General features: G+C 37.2%; 1 protein-coding gene across 2 annotated transcripts; it reads right to left on the minus strand.

Annotated features, from left to right (window-relative positions):
• Positions 1–4,526: 4,526 nt before the first annotated feature.
• On the minus strand, positions 4,527–20,654 carry atpaf1.S (ATP synthase mitochondrial F1 complex assembly factor 1 S homeolog). Of its 2 annotated transcripts, XM_018260871.2 has the most exons (9): positions 20,271–20,646; positions 17,576–17,684; positions 15,830–15,868; positions 15,307–15,369; positions 14,214–14,264; positions 8,813–8,860; positions 8,325–8,420; positions 6,038–6,145; positions 4,527–5,277 (listed from the first exon to the last, which is right to left on the minus strand). In XM_018260871.2, exons 1-9 carry the CDS (start codon positions 20,483–20,485, stop codon positions 5,071–5,073), a joined length of 936 nt encoding a protein of 311 aa, XP_018116360.1. In that variant the 5' UTR covers positions 20,486–20,646; the 3' UTR covers positions 4,527–5,070. The 2 variants fall into 2 exon arrangements, with proteins under 2 accessions (XP_018116360.1, XP_041417391.1); XM_041561457.1 differs by lacking the exon at positions 6,038–6,145 and having other exon boundaries at positions 20,271–20,654.
• Positions 20,655–21,823: the final 1,169 nt, after the last annotated feature.

The raw sequence follows: 21,823 nt of genomic DNA on the forward strand, positions 1-21,823 counted from the left end.
ACAGAACAGGTAGGCTTGCTGGGGATGTAACTACCTAAGCATGGTTGGGGTGTAACAAAGTATTTCTTGTGGAAATTGCCTTTCTGTATCTTTAAGGTGTACATAAATATTAGAAGCACTAATGCAGTAGTATCAATTAAATTTAGTTTTGTTTCTGGTTCCAGAAACTCCATTTTACGTCATCCTTTTTAGTATGCATTGCATTTCTTTGCATTGGATTGTAGTTGTTAAGAATACATTCTTGTGAAGAGCAATTTTTGTTTATAGAATCAAAGCATATAGTTGCTGTTGTGGACACAGTACATCACTGTAATACTTTCTGCTTTTCCTTAAAAATTAATGGTTACAAAATAACTTGTTCACTTGGCTCGATTTAATATGCTTGCACCTGGGCCAAGGAATTCTTTGCTGCCATCCATGCAGAGGCCAAGACAAGGGAAAAATAAGCAGCTAACATAAAACTATGAATTCAAAGCATAGCAAGACAGAATATGGATCATTAATAGGAAATGCTATTGGGGGGTGTTATATGATTAATTTCTAATATTTTTCCATTATAAGCAAGATAATATGAATGTATTTTGAGCAGTAAGTATGATGATGTAAGCAGTAAACAAAAGGTGGGAGTGGAGAGGAGGGTGGAGTGTCGGTAACATTGTTCATAGAATCTGCTGCTGTTTGTGCAAACAAGGAAGGTGACGATGATGTCATTGACAACCTTAATAACATTATTTGAATTTTTTAATTGTTCACCCACCCAACTTAAGGTGGCCATACATGGAGAGATCCGCTCGTTTGGCGATGTCGCCAAACAAGCGGATCTCCCTCCGATATGCCCACCTTGAGGTGGGCAATATCGGGCTGATCCGATCGTGGGCCCTAGGGCCCAACGATCGGATCCTAACGATGCCCAAACGGGCGGTCGGATCGCGGGACCGCATCAACGAATATACGCGGCCGCGATCCGACGGGATTTTCTGTCCCATCCGATCGAGATCTGGCCGACCTTCGGCCAGATCTCGATCGGTGAAGCCCGTCGGGGGCCCCATACACGGGCCAATAAGCTGCCGACACGGTCTGTCGGCAGCTTTTATCGGCCCGTGTATGGCCACCTTAACACAGTCTGCTTTCTATATAGTTAGGGGATACCAGACAGGAGCATACGTTTGCCAGTCAACACTAAGCATGGTGCCCTATAGGATCTGCCACCATCTGATGCTTTCTGAAACTGAAATTGGATGTCTGTAGGAAGAAAGCATACATGAACAAAACTGGGCAGGGTTGGTTTCCGGGGTAGTTACAGAATGCACAAAATGAAGAGCACTGAATGCTAGGGAGGAGATATGCAAGAAATACAAATGAAAGAAAGCTGGTTACAGGGCCGGTATCAAAACTTCTGGACCCAGATATGATACTGGAAGGTTGTTTATCCTAAAGTGAGGTAGGCCTGCACATATCCTAAACTGGGAGCATACCAAGGGCTTGACTCATACCAGATTTTCTTTTATAAGCACTGACTATTGGCAGGCCCACATGCTGGAACTGCACAGTGTTAAAGCACTGATAATCAAAATTGCTAAATTTACAAAAGTCCTTACATGCCTACAAGAACTCTTGCATTTAATGTTAAAGTGCCTCTTTATAATCTTCCCACATTTCACTTAAAGGAGGACTAAAGCTTAACACTTAACTAAAGGAGTGGGCTAGAAATGTTGAAAATAATGGTTTCTGTACCAGCCCAAGGCAACCATAGTCCTTTAGCAGTAAAGGTCTGTGCCCTAAAAGATGCCCCAGTTGCTCCTCCATCTTCTTTTCTGCTGATTTACTGCACATGCTCTGTGCTGTTGTCACTTACTGAGCTTAGGGGCTGACTCACAATATACTGTACACATAGAATATAAAGGTCACAATATAAGGCTAATTAGTAATAATACAGATAATTATTACATGACAGCACAGAAACCAATGCAATAAGCATCAGAATTGAATAATCAGCCCTGTAGCATCAGCTTTTATCAGAGGCCAACCTAATTTTCAGGATGATAATTTGCAACGACCCCTAAACTTAGCTTTGCAACAGCTGCTCAGAGCCTGCTTAGCATGCAAGTGTGGCTTTTCAAGATGGTGACACACTGTGACAAGTTGAAGTACTGGATCATTGCTGCCTTTAAGAAGCTGAAACTTTAGGCTGGTGCAATAAGTTCAGTATATAAAATACGGCATTTTTAGCCATATTCATTTTTTAGTATTTAGTTATCCTTTAATGGTGATAGTGAAACCTTTTCACAGAAAGAGAAGAACAAAGACTTGCATTTTCATTCCTCGATGATTCTCATTAGCAAGGCCGAATATATCTGCATCATTTATCCTCTGTGATATTAACCAGAATTAGCAGACGAATGTCTGTTATGCAATCCATGGCATTTTAAAAGATGCAATACCACAGCTACTTTGGAGAATGGAATAGCAGTAATTATAAAAGAGAATAAGGCTTACAATATAACAGGGGAAATATACATTGGCTATGCTTACAAAACATTTCTGGTCCACTCAAAAAACTTGCCATTAGTGTTGTATATATTACTGGAGAATGTTCCTATGACAGTGGAAGTGATTCAAGATTTTTTAAATTGTAGACCAGTGTTTTTGTAACTATGCAGCTTGCTTGCAGGCAACTCTTGTAAGGTTCAAGCAGAGTTATTTCACCTAAATAGTGGTAGCAGCTGCTCCTTCCACTTACAATCTATTCAATATATTGCAATCCATTCCAGAATGTTTTCTATGAAAAATGTAAATATGTATTTGACAGTAATTTTTGCAGTTCCCTATAGTCTTGCCTGTACAAGATACAAGAGAGATACAAGATTGGTTAATTTGTCAATACAGACTATATACAGTTATACAGCGTATCGAAATCACGTTTCACTCAGCCCCCCCCCACCAATTGGTGCATTTATATATAAAGAAAGAACAGTTGAGGATACATATAAGGTGACAGGTGCAGGGAACAGTTCGTTTTTCAATATTATCGTGTTAAGGTCTCTGATTGCTTGTGGGAAGAAGCTTTTACAGTGTCTAGTAGTTTTAGTTTGAATGCTGCGGAACCTTCTTCCAGATGGTAAGAGAGAGAACAGAGAATGAGATGGATGGGAGGGAGATGTCTTTTGCTAAGATATTTGCTCGCCATATAATGTGTACATTTAGAGGCAATGTTTGATTTAGCTGAAGCCAAAATGTTGACTATGAGAAGTGTAGAAGGGTTTGGAAAAAGAAGACTGAAGAAGATGGTGGTACCCGAGTAAGTGGCTGTGCTGATTCCATACATGCAATTCTGAAATCTGTGACAGATATATTACAGCAGACCAATAAAAAAAAGGCTTAGCCTATCCTGTTAAATGCATATCAACCACCAAAATAAAAATACGCCTAATATAAGAGAACATAATTCTAAGCAAACTTCCAATATACATTAAAAATGTCCAGTACTATTAAAGTTATTTGTAAAAACAAGTGCTATTGGAAGAAGCATTTGTTTTACTACTGTTACTTTTTAAACAATGTTGCAAAAGTCTTGGTTCCCCAGCAAAGAGAGTTCTGTTAATCATCTGCCTTGTCTTACATTGTATCAACAGTCTGAGGCACTGGGGCAGAGAATAGGAAGGGACTGACTAGCACTGCTTGCAATAGCAATACATATACAAATAACTTAAAAACCATACAAAATTTGAATGAATGTATATTGCAAAGTTGCTTAGAATCATGTTTTATTAGGCAAACAATATTTTTTAGGTTTACATGACCTTTAATGTAATGAATATGCACCCAGTACAAAGGGATGACGATACATAGAGAGAGTTAGGGGCAGATTTATCAATATTTGAGTTTAGAGCTTAATAAATAAAAGCTCACCCATGTTCTATGTATTCCTATGGGATTTTTAGAGTTTAATTTATGAAATGGTGAGTTCTAACTTTCACCCATTGATAAATAGACTTCTACAAATACCATAGATATGAATGGAAGCTCTAATCTCACATTTTGATAACTCATTAAAGATACAATATCTTTTAAAGGAGAAGGAAAGTTTACATCACCAGGGAAGTGCCAAATGTTAGGCACCCCCAGGGATTGTAATCATGTACCTTATACCTGGGTCAGTGCTCCTGTTCGAAGAAAACTGCACTGTGACCTCGTCAAAGAAATACATTTTTTGTTCACCCTTAAATGTACTTTTAGTCTGATGTAGAGAGTGATATTCTGAGACAATTTGCCAATTTGTTTTTATTTTTTGAGGTTTTTGCATTATTTAGCTTTTTGCTTATCAGCTCTCCAGTTTGCAGTTTCAGCAGTCTGGTTGCTAGGGCCCAAATTATACTAGCAACTAGCAGTGATTTGAATGAGAGAATGGAAGTGAACAGATAAACAAGTAATAAAAAGTAGCAATAACAAAAAATGTATTGCCTTACAGAGGATTTTTTAGCCGGGTCAGTGACCCCCATTTGAAAGAAAGAGTCAGAAGGCAGCCAGTAATTCAATAACTATAAAAAAAGAAAACATGAAGGACAGTTAAAACTGTGCTTAGAAATAGCTATTCTATAAGATACTAAAAATGAGCATAAAGGTCACCCACCCCTTTAAATGTATGGTCAGCTGTATGGTTTTTACCAAAAAATACCACAGAATCACTTAACTGAAACATTATGTATTATAAACACGCCTTATTTAGATTACAATTTAAATAACTAGGCAGCTTGAATTGCTCCACTGTTTTCTTGAATTATGGCACTTTATGCAGCAGGCCCTAAACTACTTAGTTTCAAACAAAAGCATGTTTTCTATAAGATTTCTAAAATTTTTGCTGCAGTTTTCAACATTCCTTGTCTGTTTTCTCTCTAAACCACCTACAGTTTAGTGTCTTGCCTGTATACATACAGTTTTCTTTGAACCTCATAGGGCAGCAGATTGACTAGCTTTTGCAAAGTTGTCTTTACATTTTCTTAGTGCCGTTCTCCTTGATCAGCCTTCTATTACACATCAGTTCCAGCATCGATAAGTCCATATAAGCCATTCTCATTCCAACTTATCCTCTTTATTTTGGCCCTGTATGTTCAAAAACGGTTTCCCTAATCCACTTTGCTCTAGTAAAGAAACTACAGCCATGTATTTAAATTCATCAGACTTGTGATTAAACATCTCCACCAATCTGTGTGTTTCTGCTCGATCACTGGCATAGAACAACTGCACTTGATTCGCCAAGCACTGTGCCTCCTGGACATTCTAGGAATAAAACAAAGTCTGAAGTGAAAAAAGGAGCTACAATTAGAGTATAATGACATGTACTGTACACCATTTTATTGCTACCTGACAAGTCTATATAGAGACCCTATATAGAGAATATGCTTTATACAACAATTTGCATGGCACATTTTTATTTTGCTCATTAGAGCAGAAGTATGAAAGATTATAGAATAGAGTCCATAAATCTTTTAATTTAAAATTATGAATATCAAGATATTGTTAATTTCTGTTTGAATTCCAGTTTATATATACAGGTATGGGATCCATCTCCCATAGACTCCACTTGATCAAAACGAAGATAAAATGAATCCTTATTGGAAACAATACCAGACTGTTGGGTTTATTAAAGGTTTACATGATTTTCTAGTAGACTTAAGGTATGAAGATCCAAATTAGGGAAAGATCTGTTATACAGAAAACCCCAGGTCCTGAGTATTCTGGCTAACAGGCCTCATATCTGTACTTAGAATTTTAATATATTCAATAACATTTTCTAACCAACCACCCTAACACCGCTATCCATCTATGAGGCACACCAACTGTTGCCAAATGTTAACGTTTTTAGCAATTGGCTGTAGGCCCCAAAAATGATAGCTGGCTAAAGCATGTGCAGAAACCAAAAATCTGAGCAAACACTGTTGATTTCTGTACAAACATAGCAGAAAGATATTTTTTATTTTGCAGCAATTTAATAAATAAGCCTGTGCGTCACCCAGGCTTCCATAAAATTTGCATTTACCAAGAATTTGGTGTCAATTTCTGAGGTCATCAGAACAATTCCTTTGTCTTTCTGAAACTCAGGGAAATGGTATAAGATCAGCTGGCTGGGGGCAGCATCTCCTGCTGTCTAAAAAAAGAGAGCACTGCTTTAAATAATAGATATGCAAACATGAATATTAATATTTAAGTATATATGGATTCTGCAAAAGAAGCACACACTTTTGTAACAAGCACGTCAGACATCAGAAAATGGTAATTTTCTTCATGAAATTATACTGCAGCTTCCAACAACAGAAAAAAATTGAAAATTCCTGGCTGAAATCAGCTTACATTGTTACATAGTTAAATTGGGTTGAAAAAAAGACAAAGTCCATCAAGTTCAACCCCTCCAAATGAACCCAGCATCCATACACAAACCCCTCCCTACTTTCACATAAATTCTATATACCCATACTTATACTAACTATAGAGTTTAGTATCACTATAGCCTTTGATATTCTGTCTGTCCAAAAAATCATCCAAGCCATTCTTAAAGGCATTAACTGAATCAGCCATCACAACATCACCCGGCAGTGCATTCCACAACCTCACTGTCCTGACTGTGAAGAACCCCCTACGTTGCTTCAAATTAAAGTTTTCTTTTCTTCTAGTCCAAGGGGTGGCCTCTGGTACGGTGATCCACTTTATGGGTAAAAAGGTCCCCTGCTATTTGTCTATAATGTCCTCTAATGTACTTGTAAAGTGTAATGAAGTCCCCCTCGCAAGCGCCTTTTTTCCAGTGAAAACAACCCTAACCGTGACAGTCTACCCTCATAATTTAAGTCTTCCATCCCTCTAACCAATTTAGTTGCACGTCTCTGCACTCTCTCCAGCTCATTTATATCCCTCTTAAGGACTGGAGTCCAAAACTGCACTGCATACTCCAGATGAGGCCTTACCAGGGACCTATAGAGAGGCATAATTATGTTTTCATCCCTTGAGTTAATGCCCTTTTTTATGCAAGAAAGAACTTTATTTGCTTTAGTAGCCACAGAATGACACTGCCCAGAATTAGACAACTTGTTATCAACAAAAACCCCAAGATCTCATTTAAGGAAACTCCCAACAAACTGCCATTTAGTGTAAAATCTTGCATTTATATTATTTTTGCCAAAGTGCCTAACCTTGCATTTATCAACAATGAACCTCATTTTCCAGTTTGCTGCCCAGTTTTCCAGTTTAGACAAATTACTCTGCAAAGTGTCAGCATCCTGCATGGAACCTATTGTTCTGCACAATTTAGTATCATCTGCAAAAATAGAAACAGTACTTTCAATGCCCACCTCCAGGTCATTAATAAACAAGTTAAAAAGCAAGGGACCTAGTACAGAACCCTGCAGCACTCCACTAACAACACTGGTCCAAATAGAAAATGTTCCATTTACCACCACTCTTTGTAGTCTATCTTTTAGCCAGTTCTCTATCCAGGTACAAATACTATGTTCCAAGCCAACATTCCTTAATTTAACCAGTAACCTTTTGTGTGGCACTGTATCAAATGCTTTAGCAAAGTCTAAGTAAATCACATCCACTGCCATCCTAGAATCAAGGTCCCTGCTTACCTTCCCATAAAAAGGAATTAAGTTAGTCTGGCAAGATCTATTATTGAATCTGCTTACACCTATGCAATGGCATAATTATGCCACAGAGGGGATTTTTAAAAACGGCTAAATGTATATTAAAGAGCATTGCAAAATATTCATCCCCTTGATCAGTGTTCTCATTTTACCGAATTACAAATCCTGCTGTGAAAGATTTTTTTTCATAATATGTTATTTCATTGAAACCCTTAAACCATTGCTGGGAAGGGGTATGCAGGGATGTCCTCTCTCCACTTCTTTATGTCTGTGAAGTCGCATCCCCTCAGGGAGGATGCAAGAGTTTGGAATCACTAAACTTTTTTATTATAATACCTTTCTTTTAGTCCTCCCCACTTCTACATACATTTATAATGGAGGGATAAGAAACACAAGTTAAAAAAGATAATACATCAGATAAAAGTAAAGAAATGACAGCTGGGAGAGAATAGTTTTATATTAAGTTTTATATAGATGGAGGTTGAGGCATCAGAGAGGGTTATATAGGGCTATATAGAACAGTAGAGATGAAAATAGGGAAACAAAAAAGAAGCTAGTCAGTGATAGATTGAGGAACGGTGAGAGATTAACATGTATTAAATAATGTGGGTTAATACAGAATATGCTGGGGTTGTGCGGTGTTACGATAAATATAATATTAGAGTGGATATCAGCACCAAAATAACATACCTGGATATTAATAAGTGCAGTAAAATGAAGTTCATTTCCGGACCATTGACCCACAAAAAACTCATAGCCTTCTTTTCTTGGAAGTGCATACAAAAACTGCATGAAATACAGACAACAAAAGACATTGTATTTCAAAGGGGAAAGAAATTTGGACATCTACTAGTGTACAGTGAACAAAAATGAACGACAGAAAGAAAAAATAATTTTTAGATCTGTATATTAAGATATACATGTACTGCTAATGGACACAACACTATCTTGGTTGTATAAAAGCACATCTTATTGTGAACAAAAGGTGGTAGATAGGATATGAATACAAACTGAGCGAGACTCATCAGAAGACTCTAATGCATTACTACTCACGTGGGTTAAATAACAGAAGTGGAAGTGCAGATTCCACTGCTCATTACATAAAATGATACATATGGGCACAGTCCTTTGCAGCTGTAAATTGGCAGTGCCAAAAGAGAGAAATTATCCAAACTTACTGAGGGGCAGGTCTGGGCTCTCCGCTGTATAAGTTCAAAAGATTCTCCCTTTAGAACACAGAAAATTAAGAGTTACGGACTGAGTGAAATAAAGCTAAAAACATAAAACAATTCTAACTGCAGTATAAACATGTAAACTTGACAAGATGAGGAAAAAATTGTGAGCATCGGACATGCAAACATATACTGGAAATCATTATGGGTCATTCATGCAACAGAAATTTGCACAATAATATATGCTCTTTCTGCATCACGTTTCTGTGTTGTTTCAGACCACAGAGACCTTACTCCTATATGGATCCAGGAAATACAATAATCACAGTAAAAAAAAAAAAAAAAAAAAAATCAGATCGCTTTGGAAAGTAATCTCCTTCTTTCTTGCAACAAGAAGATTGTTTGTTTTCTTAGTATTAAAATTGCTTATTTTATATAGTGTTTTCTATCATGATTTTTTTCATGGTGTTGTTTTTATTACAAAATGTGTTTACATTGCAAATAATTAACCCTTTAAATGCCACAGATCGTAGAATCTACATTCTGTGGGAAAGTAACTTGAAATGCCACAGATCGTAGATTCTACGTTCTGCAGCATTTGCAGACTTAGAAATGGAGCGAGCGGCTTTACAAGCCGCTCCTCCGTTCCTGCTTGTTCCCCAGCCCCTAGGCGGGGAACAAGTGGCCTCCAGGGGCCCCAAGGCAGCAGCAGGCACAATGAAATCTAGGTGCCCTGCTGCTGCCTGCTCTTCCTGGCCCTCCAGCTCCACCCACTCACGAGATCAAGCAAAGAAGACAGTTCTAGCTCTTCATGCAGCCCTCATGGACGACCTACAGCCTGCCACCCCAGGTTAGTGCCCCCCCACACAAACACACACACACACCTATTGTACTAATACAGTTTCATTGACACTTATATTCATACTTACACACACATACATTCAATTTTGGGGGATCACACACATTCACAGCACTTACACACACTTGCACATGCATACAACACGTATACAACACACAATTTGCCTATTGTACACACGCTATTTTGTGGGGTTTTTTTTCTTTTATTGCATCGTCTGTTTTTTTGCCTGTAAAAACTGTTATTGCCATTGAGAAAAACATATTTGCTAATTGCACTGCACAATACCTTTTGTATGTTATTTCAATGATTATATTACAATTTCAGTGATATTGGTGCATTTTTAGCCTTATTATTTTATTTTAAGATTTGCGCAGGTGATGTTTGATTATTTTAGCATTGCTAAATAGGTTTTATGGATAGAAATAAGCAAACTTTGATTCTGACTGCTAATTACATTAAGCTAAAGAAAAAAATAAAACATTGTTTTTTGTGGTTTTCTTGGATTTTACTGATTTTATATCATTTGGCTCAGTTCTTTGTTACTTCGTTTTGCTCATGGAAATTTTGTCTGCTATAGATTCATTTGGGGGTCTCTGTGCGTGACATACTTTGGTTTATCTATGCATATTAGGTATCAACCTGTTCAGTAGACCCCTGGCATTCATATTTAGGATGCCTTTTGCTGGTACGTTACATAATGGGGTTTATAATGGGGTAAAATGCAAGCTTTGTGACGATTTTCAGAAATTTCATAAAAACTGTTATATTTAGCATAGCTTTGTGGTTTGGTAGTTTGCAGTAGAAAGATGTAATTACCTGCGTTAGATTTGTCAGAATGTGTACTTTCGTGAAATATATGGTGGTCTAGGGTATCCATACTGTTAGGGGGTCTTATGGTGCATAATACACATACCAGTTACTTGTATTGTAGCAGTCAGAGTGTCATACTTGAAGATTCATATGTACTATTTTCATGTGGGGGTCTCTGTATGCCACCTAGTTTGGTAAATCGTTTCAGATCAGGCATCAAACTGTTCAGTAGACCCCTGGCGTTCATATTTAAGATGCTTTATGCTGGTAGGCTATGAATTATGTGGTATATAGTGGGGTAAAATGCAAGCTTTGTGATGATTTTCAGAAATGTCATAAAAACGGTTATGTTTAGCATAGCTTTGCGGTTTGGTAGTTTGCAGTACAAAGATGTAATTACCTGCTTTAGATTAGTCAGAATGTGTACTTTCGGAAAATATATGGTTTTCTAGGTTCTCCATACTGTTAGGGGGTCTTATAGTGCATAATACACATACTGGGTGCATGTATTGTAGCAGTCAGAGTGTCATATGTGAAAATTCATATGTACTATTTTCATTTGGGGGTCTCTGTATGCCACCTAGTTTGGTAAATCTTTTCATATCAGGCATCAAACTGTTCAGTACACCTCTGGCATTCATATTTAGGATGACTTTTGTTGGTATATAATGGGGTAAAATGCAAGCTTTGTGACGATTTTCAGAAATTAAAAAAAAGGTGTTATGTTTAGCATAGCTTTGCAGTTAGGTAGTTTGCAGTAGAAAGATGCAATTACCTGCTTTAGATTCGTCAGAATGTGTACTTTTGGAATATATATGGTTTTCCAGGGTCTCCATACTGTTAGGGGGTCTTATGGTGCATAGTACACATACCAGGTGCTTATACTATACGTTCAGACAAGCTTTGATGTTTGGTAGTTAGGAGTAGAGAGACAAAGTTACTCATTTTGGAATCAGCAGAATGTGTACTTTTCAAAAATATATGTGTTTCTGGGCTAAACCTAATGTTTCATGATTTTGTGGCCTTGGAATCTAAAGTGTGCCATTTTCTGCCTTCTGCTTTCAAAATTTGGTAATATACTGCTGGGAGTTTTTGTTGTACAGAAGTCCTAAATCTGCCTAAAACTATACATATCTGGTATTGGTACATTTGAGAGACATGAGGCTTTCCAAATCAGTTGGATTTTCATGCATAAAATGAAATATTTTTCTGGTATAAATCCATATATTGTGAAAAATAGGAATTTTTCTTTTTTTTTGTATTTAGCACTATAAATCTTTTTGCAGAGGAAAACTCATGCAGATTTAGAAAGCTCAGTTTCTCCCGAAAAAAAACCAATGTATAGTTTTCCTAGGTAAACTATAGGTTTCCCCTCAGAAAATGCCCCTAAAGTGAGAGAGCACAAATGTTTAAAAAAACGGCTGGCATTTTGAGTAACCAAAATGTGAAATTCTGCTGGCACTTAAAGGGTTAAATATTGATCCTGTGCTTTGCTGTGAAAAAAAGCCTGCACTTCACAGTGGAACTGTTTTCAAATAAGCTATTGTTTATCCTACTTAAAGGTGCTGTTCACCTTTGAGTTAACTTTTAGTATGATGTAGAGAGTGATATTCTGAGACAATTTGCAATTGGTTTTCATTGTTTATCATTTAAGGTTTTTGAGGTATTTAGCTTTTTATTCAGCAGTGTGCATTATAAACAATCTGTAGGGTCCAAAATCCCCTAGCAACCATGCATTGATTTGAATAAAAGACTGGAATATGAATGGGAGGGGACCTTACTAGAAAGAGTAGCGATAAAAATTAGCAATAAAAAAATATGTTTGTAGCCTTACAGAGCATTTGCTTTTTGGATGGAGTCAGTGACCCCCATTTAAAAACTGGAAAGAGTCAGAAGAAAAAGGCAAATAATTATAGAAATGTAAAAAAATTAAATAATGAAAACCAAATGAAAAGTTGCAAATAACTGGCCATTCTATGACATACTAAAAATTTACTTTAAGGTGAACCGCCCCTTAAACACAACTGGAGGAGTCATGATATGGTGAGTCAGGTGTTCTACTATTGAGTGCTATTCTCATATCTACTACTATATAGGGAATGGGAGCATTTTTAGCAGTGTAGGTGTCAGGGAGCTGCTATCTTGTACTTTTCCATTGTTCTGTTTATAGGCTGCTGGGGGGGGGGATGAAGTTATCAACTTGAAATGCAGAAGTAAATAATGACTGAAGTTTATCAGAGCACACGACACATGGGAAACTAAGAACACGTCTACTCCCACATCAAATTTCAAAAACAAATATAGAAAACTCAGTTAAGTCTTTTGAAAATGAATTTCAATGCATGATTCTGCTGGAGGAGCACTATTAATTGATGCATTTGTAAAAAAAAAAAAACATTGGTTTCCCCATGACAGTTTCCAGGGGAATTTTTACTTAATGGGGGGGACCCTGGCCACCAATGTTTTGTTAACTTAGCAGTGGGATGGGGGGGGGAGATGGCCACCAATTTTTTAAATTTATTTGGGGGCCTGACAACCAATGTTTTTTTTTTGTGGTGGGAGCTGGCTGCCAATGTCACACATTTATATGTGGACTGCTTTGATTTTTTTGCCATGGTTGCTTTTTATTTCCAGTCCAGCTCTGATTTTGGATGTTACAAATACACAATTTTTAATAAATTCAATGACAATTGTGGTTTTAGAGTTTGTAAGTTGTGAGTTTAGTTATGGTTTCAAAAACCTCTAAAATCCGAGCTTTAATATATAAGCCTTATGGTGATGGGGTAAGGAATCTGACCGGTGAACAGTTATTCTGGAACACTTATAGTCCACTTGAATATTGTTAAACTGGTGCTTAGGTTTTCTCTCACAGTCCAAAAGCATTCTTAAAGAGTAAATAAATAAAAAAAATTTTTGCATATTTCTGTGTTTACTACATGTGGTAGGAAAATTAAGAGTGACTGTAAAATGCTGAATATGTCTATACTATATACCTAAAGGCTAATAAACATATACTACATTCTGAAGACACTCTGCTCAGTTGAAGTATATTCCTCACCAGTATATTAGCATTTTAAACCCATTTAAGATTGTTTGTATTGAGCTTCAGGATAATATGTTTTAAATATAATGTTGAGTCCAATCCTTCAACTGAGAGGAGCATCTATGAAGTATTGGTTACTGAAAACTGCTAGGTCTTACACGGAATGTCACAGTAAGGATGAAAGCAGCTCACAGTGACAAGAGCACTAGAACTGAACAGAGAAGCATCAGTAATTAAACATTTGCCATTCTCAAGTAAATGGGGGGATTCTTTTACACATTCATATCAGCAGAATAAAAAGGATATCATGATATCTATACAAAAATGTAGTTTGCAAAAATGGTCAGAAGAGCGGGTGGGTAAATGTACTCTTTAAATAAGCCAGATGTATGTGTTTAGGGCTTAACAAAATGAACAGTGTATCCCCCCCCCCTCCTCTATTAGTCCTACAGTTTGCAGTCACCTCAAAACAAAAATGATGTACTGTAGATATCCCTGCATATCACAATAAGGATTACTATTTTCAGATACAGATCAGTTTAAAAAGGGATTGATGCAAACCCCCATATCCTGCTCTTTACTAAAAGATTGGTCTCATTAAGCGTGGAACATATACACATATGCAAAAGATAAAAAAAACAATAGTAAAACCTAATTTTAGAAATAATTAAAATAAGGAAAGAAGCACTACTTACAGGTATGACTGCATATACAGTGTCTCTTGAAGAGAAGTACTGCTTCCAAATCTGCAGACAAGGGAAAAGGGCAACAGGAAAAAATAAAATAAACAAAAGTATAACTTAGATTTTACTATTATTAGGCATAAACAGTATGTTATACATGACAGACATTACCTGACAGGAAGCAGGCATTGATGTGGAGTGGGTTTTTTTGACAGTTCAGTCATCATGCAATAATATAACACATATGGAACATGTTAAAAAGCTGTATGCATTGATCCATTTATATGTTGCAATGACTGTAAATCATGCTTTTATTCAATGGCAGTTAATAAACAGTTCCAACAGTACAAAGCAGGTTAATGTTTATGGAAGGAATATGCTAGACACCCCTGTTCTCCAAACCATCAGCCAGCGATCCACTTCACTAAAAAAAAAAAACATACTAGCCCAGGGTAGTATTCTAGTGACTACTGCACCTCCATTTTATTGCCTTTCCCATGGATCCACTGCAGCTGGTCTGTGTACATGCACAGTAGAGGAAAATTGGAAGAGTTAAAAAAAAAAAAAAAAAAAAAGGCTCTGTATGTGTGACCCTCCAAGAGCCAGAGCAAAGAGCCTGATGCAAGTAAGAATACTAGCATACTAAACACTACTCCTGGTAAGGCACATTTTTCATGGATGAGGTACACTGACCCAGGGTAAGAGGTAAGTGATTATAATCACTGGAGTGCCAAACAAATTGTCACACCCCAGAGAGTAATCCTTTCCTTGTCCATAAAAATGAGAGGAAAGCTTTGAAAAACCAACACACCACTTCATTCTACGGAAGGAAACTTTGGGTGACTTTGCGATAAGTAGGGGTATTCGCCAGAGATTTCCATTGGAGACGCATTTTTAGGAGATTTGTCCCAGCAGTTGTGCATAAATAATCATGGGCGACAGATCTCCCAAACGGCCACTGCCCTTAAACAGATGGTTATTTTTTAAAGAAAATGTGATACAAACCATTACATCTAATGGCATATAAGATTTTTTTCCCAGGATAAAAGAGCTTAGGGCAAAGCTGTAGTCTGGGTGTGTCATTTTTCTTATGCTGAAACCTTACCTCTTTGATATTGTCTGCGTCCTTGTCCTTTATCAGATCTATGTTTAGGATAGAATCTAAGGTCTGAAACAGTTAAGCAAAAAATTAGCTCCATCAATGTGAACCAACACCAGTTTAATATGATCTGTTTATGTATTTTTTTCACAATTCTAGCACCCATACATATTATTGGGTTTACAACAGATGCATGTTCTTATTTGTATGATAAAAAACTCTTTTGATAGCAGTCACACAACACAGAATTAAATTAAACATAAACAAAGCTGCTTTAAAGTATAACCAGCAAACTGCATCGTAGTGGTTCACAAATTTAGGGGGCTCACAACTGAGTATTTGTAAGCAGAATCAATATGTTTAAAATGGTAAAATGTGTGCATGGTTCTCTTAGGAATATACTTATATTTGGCTATTTAACTTGATCACAATGGAAATCAATTTTGCACCAAATGTCCCTAGGCCACTTGTTCTCTTGAAGCACTCTCTTTTGTAATGATATTAAAATAAATTAATGTAAACAACCTACCTTATTTTTTGTAAATCCTTTACTAGAAGCTGTTCCAACCTGAAAACAACAAAAACACTTTGTAATTGATGATTTTACACATAAGGGAGTGGTATTAATGCAATTATAAATTAGTTATCCTCGATTGTTTTAGTAGGTGCCACTAATATGTATTTACATGGACTCATATGTAAAGGAAATCTATACTCCTTAACATTGCAGGTCTCTATAAAATTTGCATAAAACAGTTCATATGTAAAACACTGGCTCATCTAAATAAACGATTTGCATAAAAATAAGCTTTTTAGTAGTATATGTCATTGAATAATTCTGTTACGTGATTTCTGAGAGACCATCACAAAACAGTAGTTCAAGTTACAAGGGCAATATTTACAGATAGATATATGCTAAATTGTCGGTCAGAAAGTGTATAGTTTTCCTTTAATTTGCAGTGTCTTCTTTTTTCCCCAAGAGTTCTGACATCTCCGCTCTTTGAAGAGCCAATAAGAAAATTGCTGCACTAGAAAATGTTATTCATACAAATTTAAGTGAAAATTTTTCATACAGCTCAAAAAAATATGATATGATGTCTGACGCATAGAATAAAACATAACGTTCAGTAGAAAATATAAAGTGATGAGGCAATTTGCTATTGGTATTCCTGTTTTGTTTTTGGCTTGCTTTTTTGTTTCTTGCAGTGTTGAAATGTGTGCTGGTGAATTATGGATAATGCACCAGCATTTTTCTATTTTCTAATTTTCTGTTCAAGCTTTTTCCTATTCATCTTCCAGTCATTTAAAACATACTCTATAAAGCTTAATGACATTTTTAATAGATATAATAAATTCAAATTGATTTAATTAAACAATTGCAGAATTTCAATAGCTACTATGTAGAGAACACCTTCTATGAATGTACTAATGGACAACCATTTAAAAAAATGTATTAAATAACATATATATACCATAAATCCATTAAATCCGGTCTAGAGACAGTTTTAGAGACTTTTCAGTTGAAATACAAATCACTGATTAGCAAGTAAGAAAGTCATTTGAACAAATGAAGGAAAAATCTTTGAGAACTTAGTCTATGTGCTAAGGTGTAGCCTTCTGCCTTAGGGCAAAGGAAGAGGAATTCACAATGTGACATGATCTAGCAACCCATATAAGCAGATGTTTGATGGCATTAAATAAATATCTTCCACTTGCATTGTTATCCCAAACTACACTAACAAGGCCCATTCTTCATTATCAGGTATTTTTAAAAAATTCCAAATCATACACTATACAGGGATGTCGTCATATTAAAGCGGACCTGTCACCCAGACATAAAAAGCTGTATAATGAAAGTACTTTGCAAATGAAACCCAAATTATTTTTTTCTCTAAAACATCCATACCTTTTATAAACTCATTTAAAAGTCTCAGGCATAGAGGTGGGGCAGTCACTTACATTCACTTTCCATTCAGCACTTCCTAGATATCACTGCCCTCCCTATGTTCACCCTCCCTCCCCACACTCTATGACTGTGTAAGGTGCTGCGCATGGACATTAGGCCCCCATTCTGGCACATACACAATATTTTGGGGTGATACACAACTTGCTTTGTACACAAAATGGCACCTGTTTGCTTACTGAAGGAAACAAAATTTAAATAATAAATATAATGTGAGCAAAGTGTATTTTGCTCAACTAACATGATAGAAAATAAATGGGAATTATTTCTTAAGGAGAAAGGTCCCCTTTAAATAAATGCCTTCATGCATACCTTTTCCTCTACTGTCTTTGCAAATTCTGCCTGCTTGGAATACCCCAATGGCTGTTGTTTAAACTCTTTCCTCTTCTCCAATCGGGCATCAAAAGCGGATGGGTTGGTTCTATATAGAGGACAAAAAATATAAATAATCATTGAAGTGTTAGCACCCACAGTTAGATATGTTATAGGGGAACTCCACAATAACATAACTTGAGCTTTTTGAAAAGTAAACACAATTTCAAGCAACTTAAAAATATAAATCGGTTAAAAAATATGCATACTTTCATGATTTTTAATGGCGTCGAACAGTTCCCTAAGCCAAGCCCCCTGCCCTTCTGCTGATCTTTCTGACTACTTTGCTGTGCTGGCTGACTACTGTTACTTTGTATCAGCAGCCAGCTGTCCTTAGCCAGCATCCTCCATTACCCACAATTCCCAGCACATGTGATTTCAATAAGGAACAGAACATCATATAGCAATGCATTGTGGGTTATGTAGTTCCTGCATGCTGCCTTGTAAGCTGTGGAGAAGTTGTTACAATTTGTAACATCAGTGTTTAGTCCCTCCTTCCCTGCCAGGATTTCAAACGATGCAGAAAGAGAAGAACCGTTAACCAGTTGGAATAGAAAATGGCATTTATGCATACTTTTTGAAGAAACAGGTAACTGTGATGGGTTTATTAGGGGTTTCTCGGTTATGTGAGCCTCTTTATCAAATTTTGGTTTGGAAACCGAAGTTCCCCTTTAATTCTGAGAATTAATATTCCCATCTCTGGTGTTTCAGTATGGCAGTTGAGTAATCCAGGTGCAAATTTGGAATTGTTACAATTTGATACATGAGTTGATACATTTCTCAGCAGCATTTGTAGAATATTAGCAACTATTATATAAATTCTAACAGCTGCCTTTAATGAAACTTGGAGATTCCACTCAGCAGCAAAGGCCAAAGATAAGAAAAGTATCAACTAAATGTATCATTTACAGAGTTGGTGACCCCCCTCTTCCAGAGCTCCTTTAGAATGACGAAAAATGAGATCAATTTTAGAAAAATGGTAAATAAAAAATCTAAACTAATTGAACAAAAAGTATCTGAAACCAACTAAACTGAAAAAAGTATTGGAAGGTCAACAACCCCTTTAAATAAACAATTAGATTAGCAATGAGCTGATCTCTATATGTAGCCATCCTTAGTCTACTTAAATTGCCATGAGTGTAGAGCTCATCCAGTTTCCCCATAAATTGATTATGGACCCCTATTTTAACACAAAAACTAGGAGTTCTACATACAGTAACAGAGTGGCACATGGGGTGTTTTGTAGCCCATGGGAAATTGCACATATCAATCGAAAATACCTTTTGGGGTGAACAGGAATTAAAATAAGAGATAAAACAACACTTTCAACATTTTTATGTAATGGACAATCTCCTCCAATGAAAAGGTCCTTACCACTTGCGAGTGAGCTGGATTTCCCAAATGCAACAAATTGCCCTGTTTGCCATCCTCCTAAGAAACCATGTAAAGTGATTCATTTGCCTGTTGCCTATTCATTCAATAGTACAGACAGCAACAAAAAATCAAGGCAAGGTTTCATGATCATCTTTCTCAAATGTGCAGATATATCACCCTCTTACATATATCAGTTTTCTGTGAACAAGCAGCAATAAACCAAGCCCAGACATTGAAATTAATGTCAATTTGTCAATCCAGTGCAGTAAATAAGAGACTAAGTTGTTTCTCATTACATGCAATTGGGAAGCAAAATTCTGACAGGTGATAGCATAGGGTTTACCATCCAACCCCTTACAAGTGTTGGAGCTTCTTAGAATTTATAGTTCAAGCGTAGGATAGCTTTCCCCTTGTCCGATTTTGCTTTGCAAATCTGGTAATCTTGTGACAATGCTCAGTGCTGCTGAACTAAAATCCAATAGATCAGAATGGTGTTCCATACTCAAAGTTGAGTTGTTCATGTATCAGGTTTGTCAATACATTACTTTCATATCAGAAAAACATTGCCGACAGTCAGGAAACTTGATAAACTGAGTAAAATATAAAAGTCCTTCAGTTCCCCTAGGAGATTTATTGATAAATCAGCCCGCAAATATCCTAAAGGGGTGGTTCACCTTTACGTTAACTTTTAGTATGTTATAGAATGACGAATTCTAAGCAACTTTTCAATTGGTCATTATTTTTTTTTTTAAAATTTGCCATTTTCTTCTGACTCTTCACAGCTTTCAAATCTAAAAACAAATGCTCGGTTGGGCTACAATATATTGTTTTTGCCACTTTTTATTTTACATCTTTATATTCAGGTCCTGAATAACTCACAAACCACAAGTAATAAAACATGAAAACAAATTGCAAATTGTGTTAGAATATCACTCTACATCATACTAAAAGTTATCTCAAAGGTGAACAACCCCTTCAAAGGAAAGGTTTTGCATAAGCATAAAAAAAAAAGGTAGGTAATGTTTCATTTATGTTATGAAATGGTATTTCACCAGCAAGGTTGGCGATAAGAGTGGCATTTTCTTATATAAAAAGGCTGGCTAAGACAGCATGGACCGCTGCACAACTGCCAAGGTCACATATGATGGGGCTGTGGGCGCTACACCACATTTGTTTCTATAAATACACAGAAGCAGCTGTATAAGATAGTGCGACCTCTGTAGAGCGTGTAAAAGCGGTCACTCATTTCCCTACCACACACCGGCGCAGCCGCTGAATCTTGTCCTGGTATTTGTCATAGTACGGATTCTCTTCCAGCTCCGGCTCTTTTCGCAGTGAGAAAGCCCGCACCTGCGAAGAAACGACCCCCAAAGCCAAAGGACCAATTCCTCGATTCCGGACTGCCAAAAGCCCTCTGTAGCCCATTGACATTTGAACAACGGCGGCCGCCATCTCTCTATCACTTTCCCCCAACATCCGGAGTAACGAGAAACCTATCCGCCAGAAACCACGGACAACAGCTCTAGAGTTCCGCCTACTCGGGCTACGACTTCCATTTTTTTTTTTACAGTGCCAATAAAATCCATAATCTTGGGCCAGTTGCAGGATTTAAAAAAAATACATTAAAAACAGTTTGGTTTGCCAGCTTTCTGTGTCGATAACACCAGCTGTCAGGTGGGAAATGCGTCATGAGGTTGCAGAAATGGGGGAGTGAAGGGAGGGATTTATAGGAAGGGTTGTAACCCATACAAATTTATTTGTAAATATATTGCTGTTCATTTTTTAATACCGGCACTGGCCCTAGCTGGTGATTGGCCAACTTAAGTGCAAATCTTGTAGCACAGTCTGGTGTAATTTATGCCCACAGGTGTTTACAGAATGGCATAATTTTCTATTGAATAAAGTATTCTGGGCTATATAACAGAATCAAAAACATTGGGGCTCAGGGTCAGTCTGGGCTGGAGGGACACTGGGAAAAAAACCCTGTGGGCACCAGCCCAGACCCTCGCCCTGTGTGAAGTAGCTTCCGACCTCCCTCCCTGGCCCCTGACTTGCCCACAAGAAGAAAGTAGGCATGTGGGGCTGGAGGGTTGGGTGAGCCCTGAGACAGAAGTCCCAGTGGGACCCCCAGTCCGACACTGTAGGGGCTACTTGGTAAATAGCAGACAACTGGGACCGAGCTGTGCCAGTGTAAAGGAATCTGTGGAACATAGGCTTGACATGGCTGACTCAGGATATGGTTCATAAAACTTTACTCATAATTAATGTTAACAAGGCACCAAGGCCAGATGGAATACACCCTATCTAAGATATAGTTAGTTCAGTTTTTGACTGGCCTCTATTTCTGATTTTCTCTGACACAATTATTTAAAGGCTTGTTAAGGGATCACATTCAAAATTGTGTCTCGTTAATGGCATTATGAGCAGTAATCAGCATGGCTTTAGGAAGGATAGGTCATATCAGACGAATTTGATTGCTTTTTATTAGGGATGCACCGAATCCAATATTATGGAGGATGAATGAAGGATTCGGCCAAATACCGAACCGAATCCTAATTTGCATATGCAAATTAGGGGTGGGAAGGGGAGAACATTTTTTTGACAAAAAGTCACGCGTAATGCCCGTAATTAGGATTCCGTTCAGCCAGATAGAAGGATTCGGCTGAATCCGAATTCTGCTGAAAAAGGCCGAATCCCGAACCGAATCCTGGTTTCGGTGCATCCCTACGTTTTATGATGAAGTTAGTAAGATGCTGAAAGCATTTAATAAAGTACCCATAAATGACTGCTTTCTAAACTAAGGGCTGTTGGGCT

Source organism: Xenopus laevis, chromosome 4S (genome assembly GCF_017654675.1).
Source record: "Xenopus laevis strain J_2021 chromosome 4S, Xenopus_laevis_v10.1, whole genome shotgun sequence".
Taxonomy (NCBI): Eukaryota; Metazoa; Chordata; class Amphibia; order Anura; family Pipidae; genus Xenopus; species Xenopus laevis.

What these genes read in the sequence shown, in the direction of transcription:
- atpaf1.S (XM_018260871.2), bottom strand. Translation starts at nt 20,485, where the DNA reads ATGTTGGGGGAAAGTGATAGAGAGATGGCGGCCGCCGTTGTTCAAATG. An exon ending in AAGGATTTACAAAAAATAAG is followed by an intron (nt 15,370 to 15,829) that starts GTAGGTTGTTTA and finishes TAACTGTTTCAG; the next exon opens with ACCTTAGATTCTATCCTAAA. An exon ending in ACGCAGACAATATCAAAGAG is followed by an intron (nt 14,265 to 15,306) that starts GTAAGGTTTCAG and finishes CCTTGTCTGCAG; the next exon opens with ATTTGGAAGCAGTACTTCTC.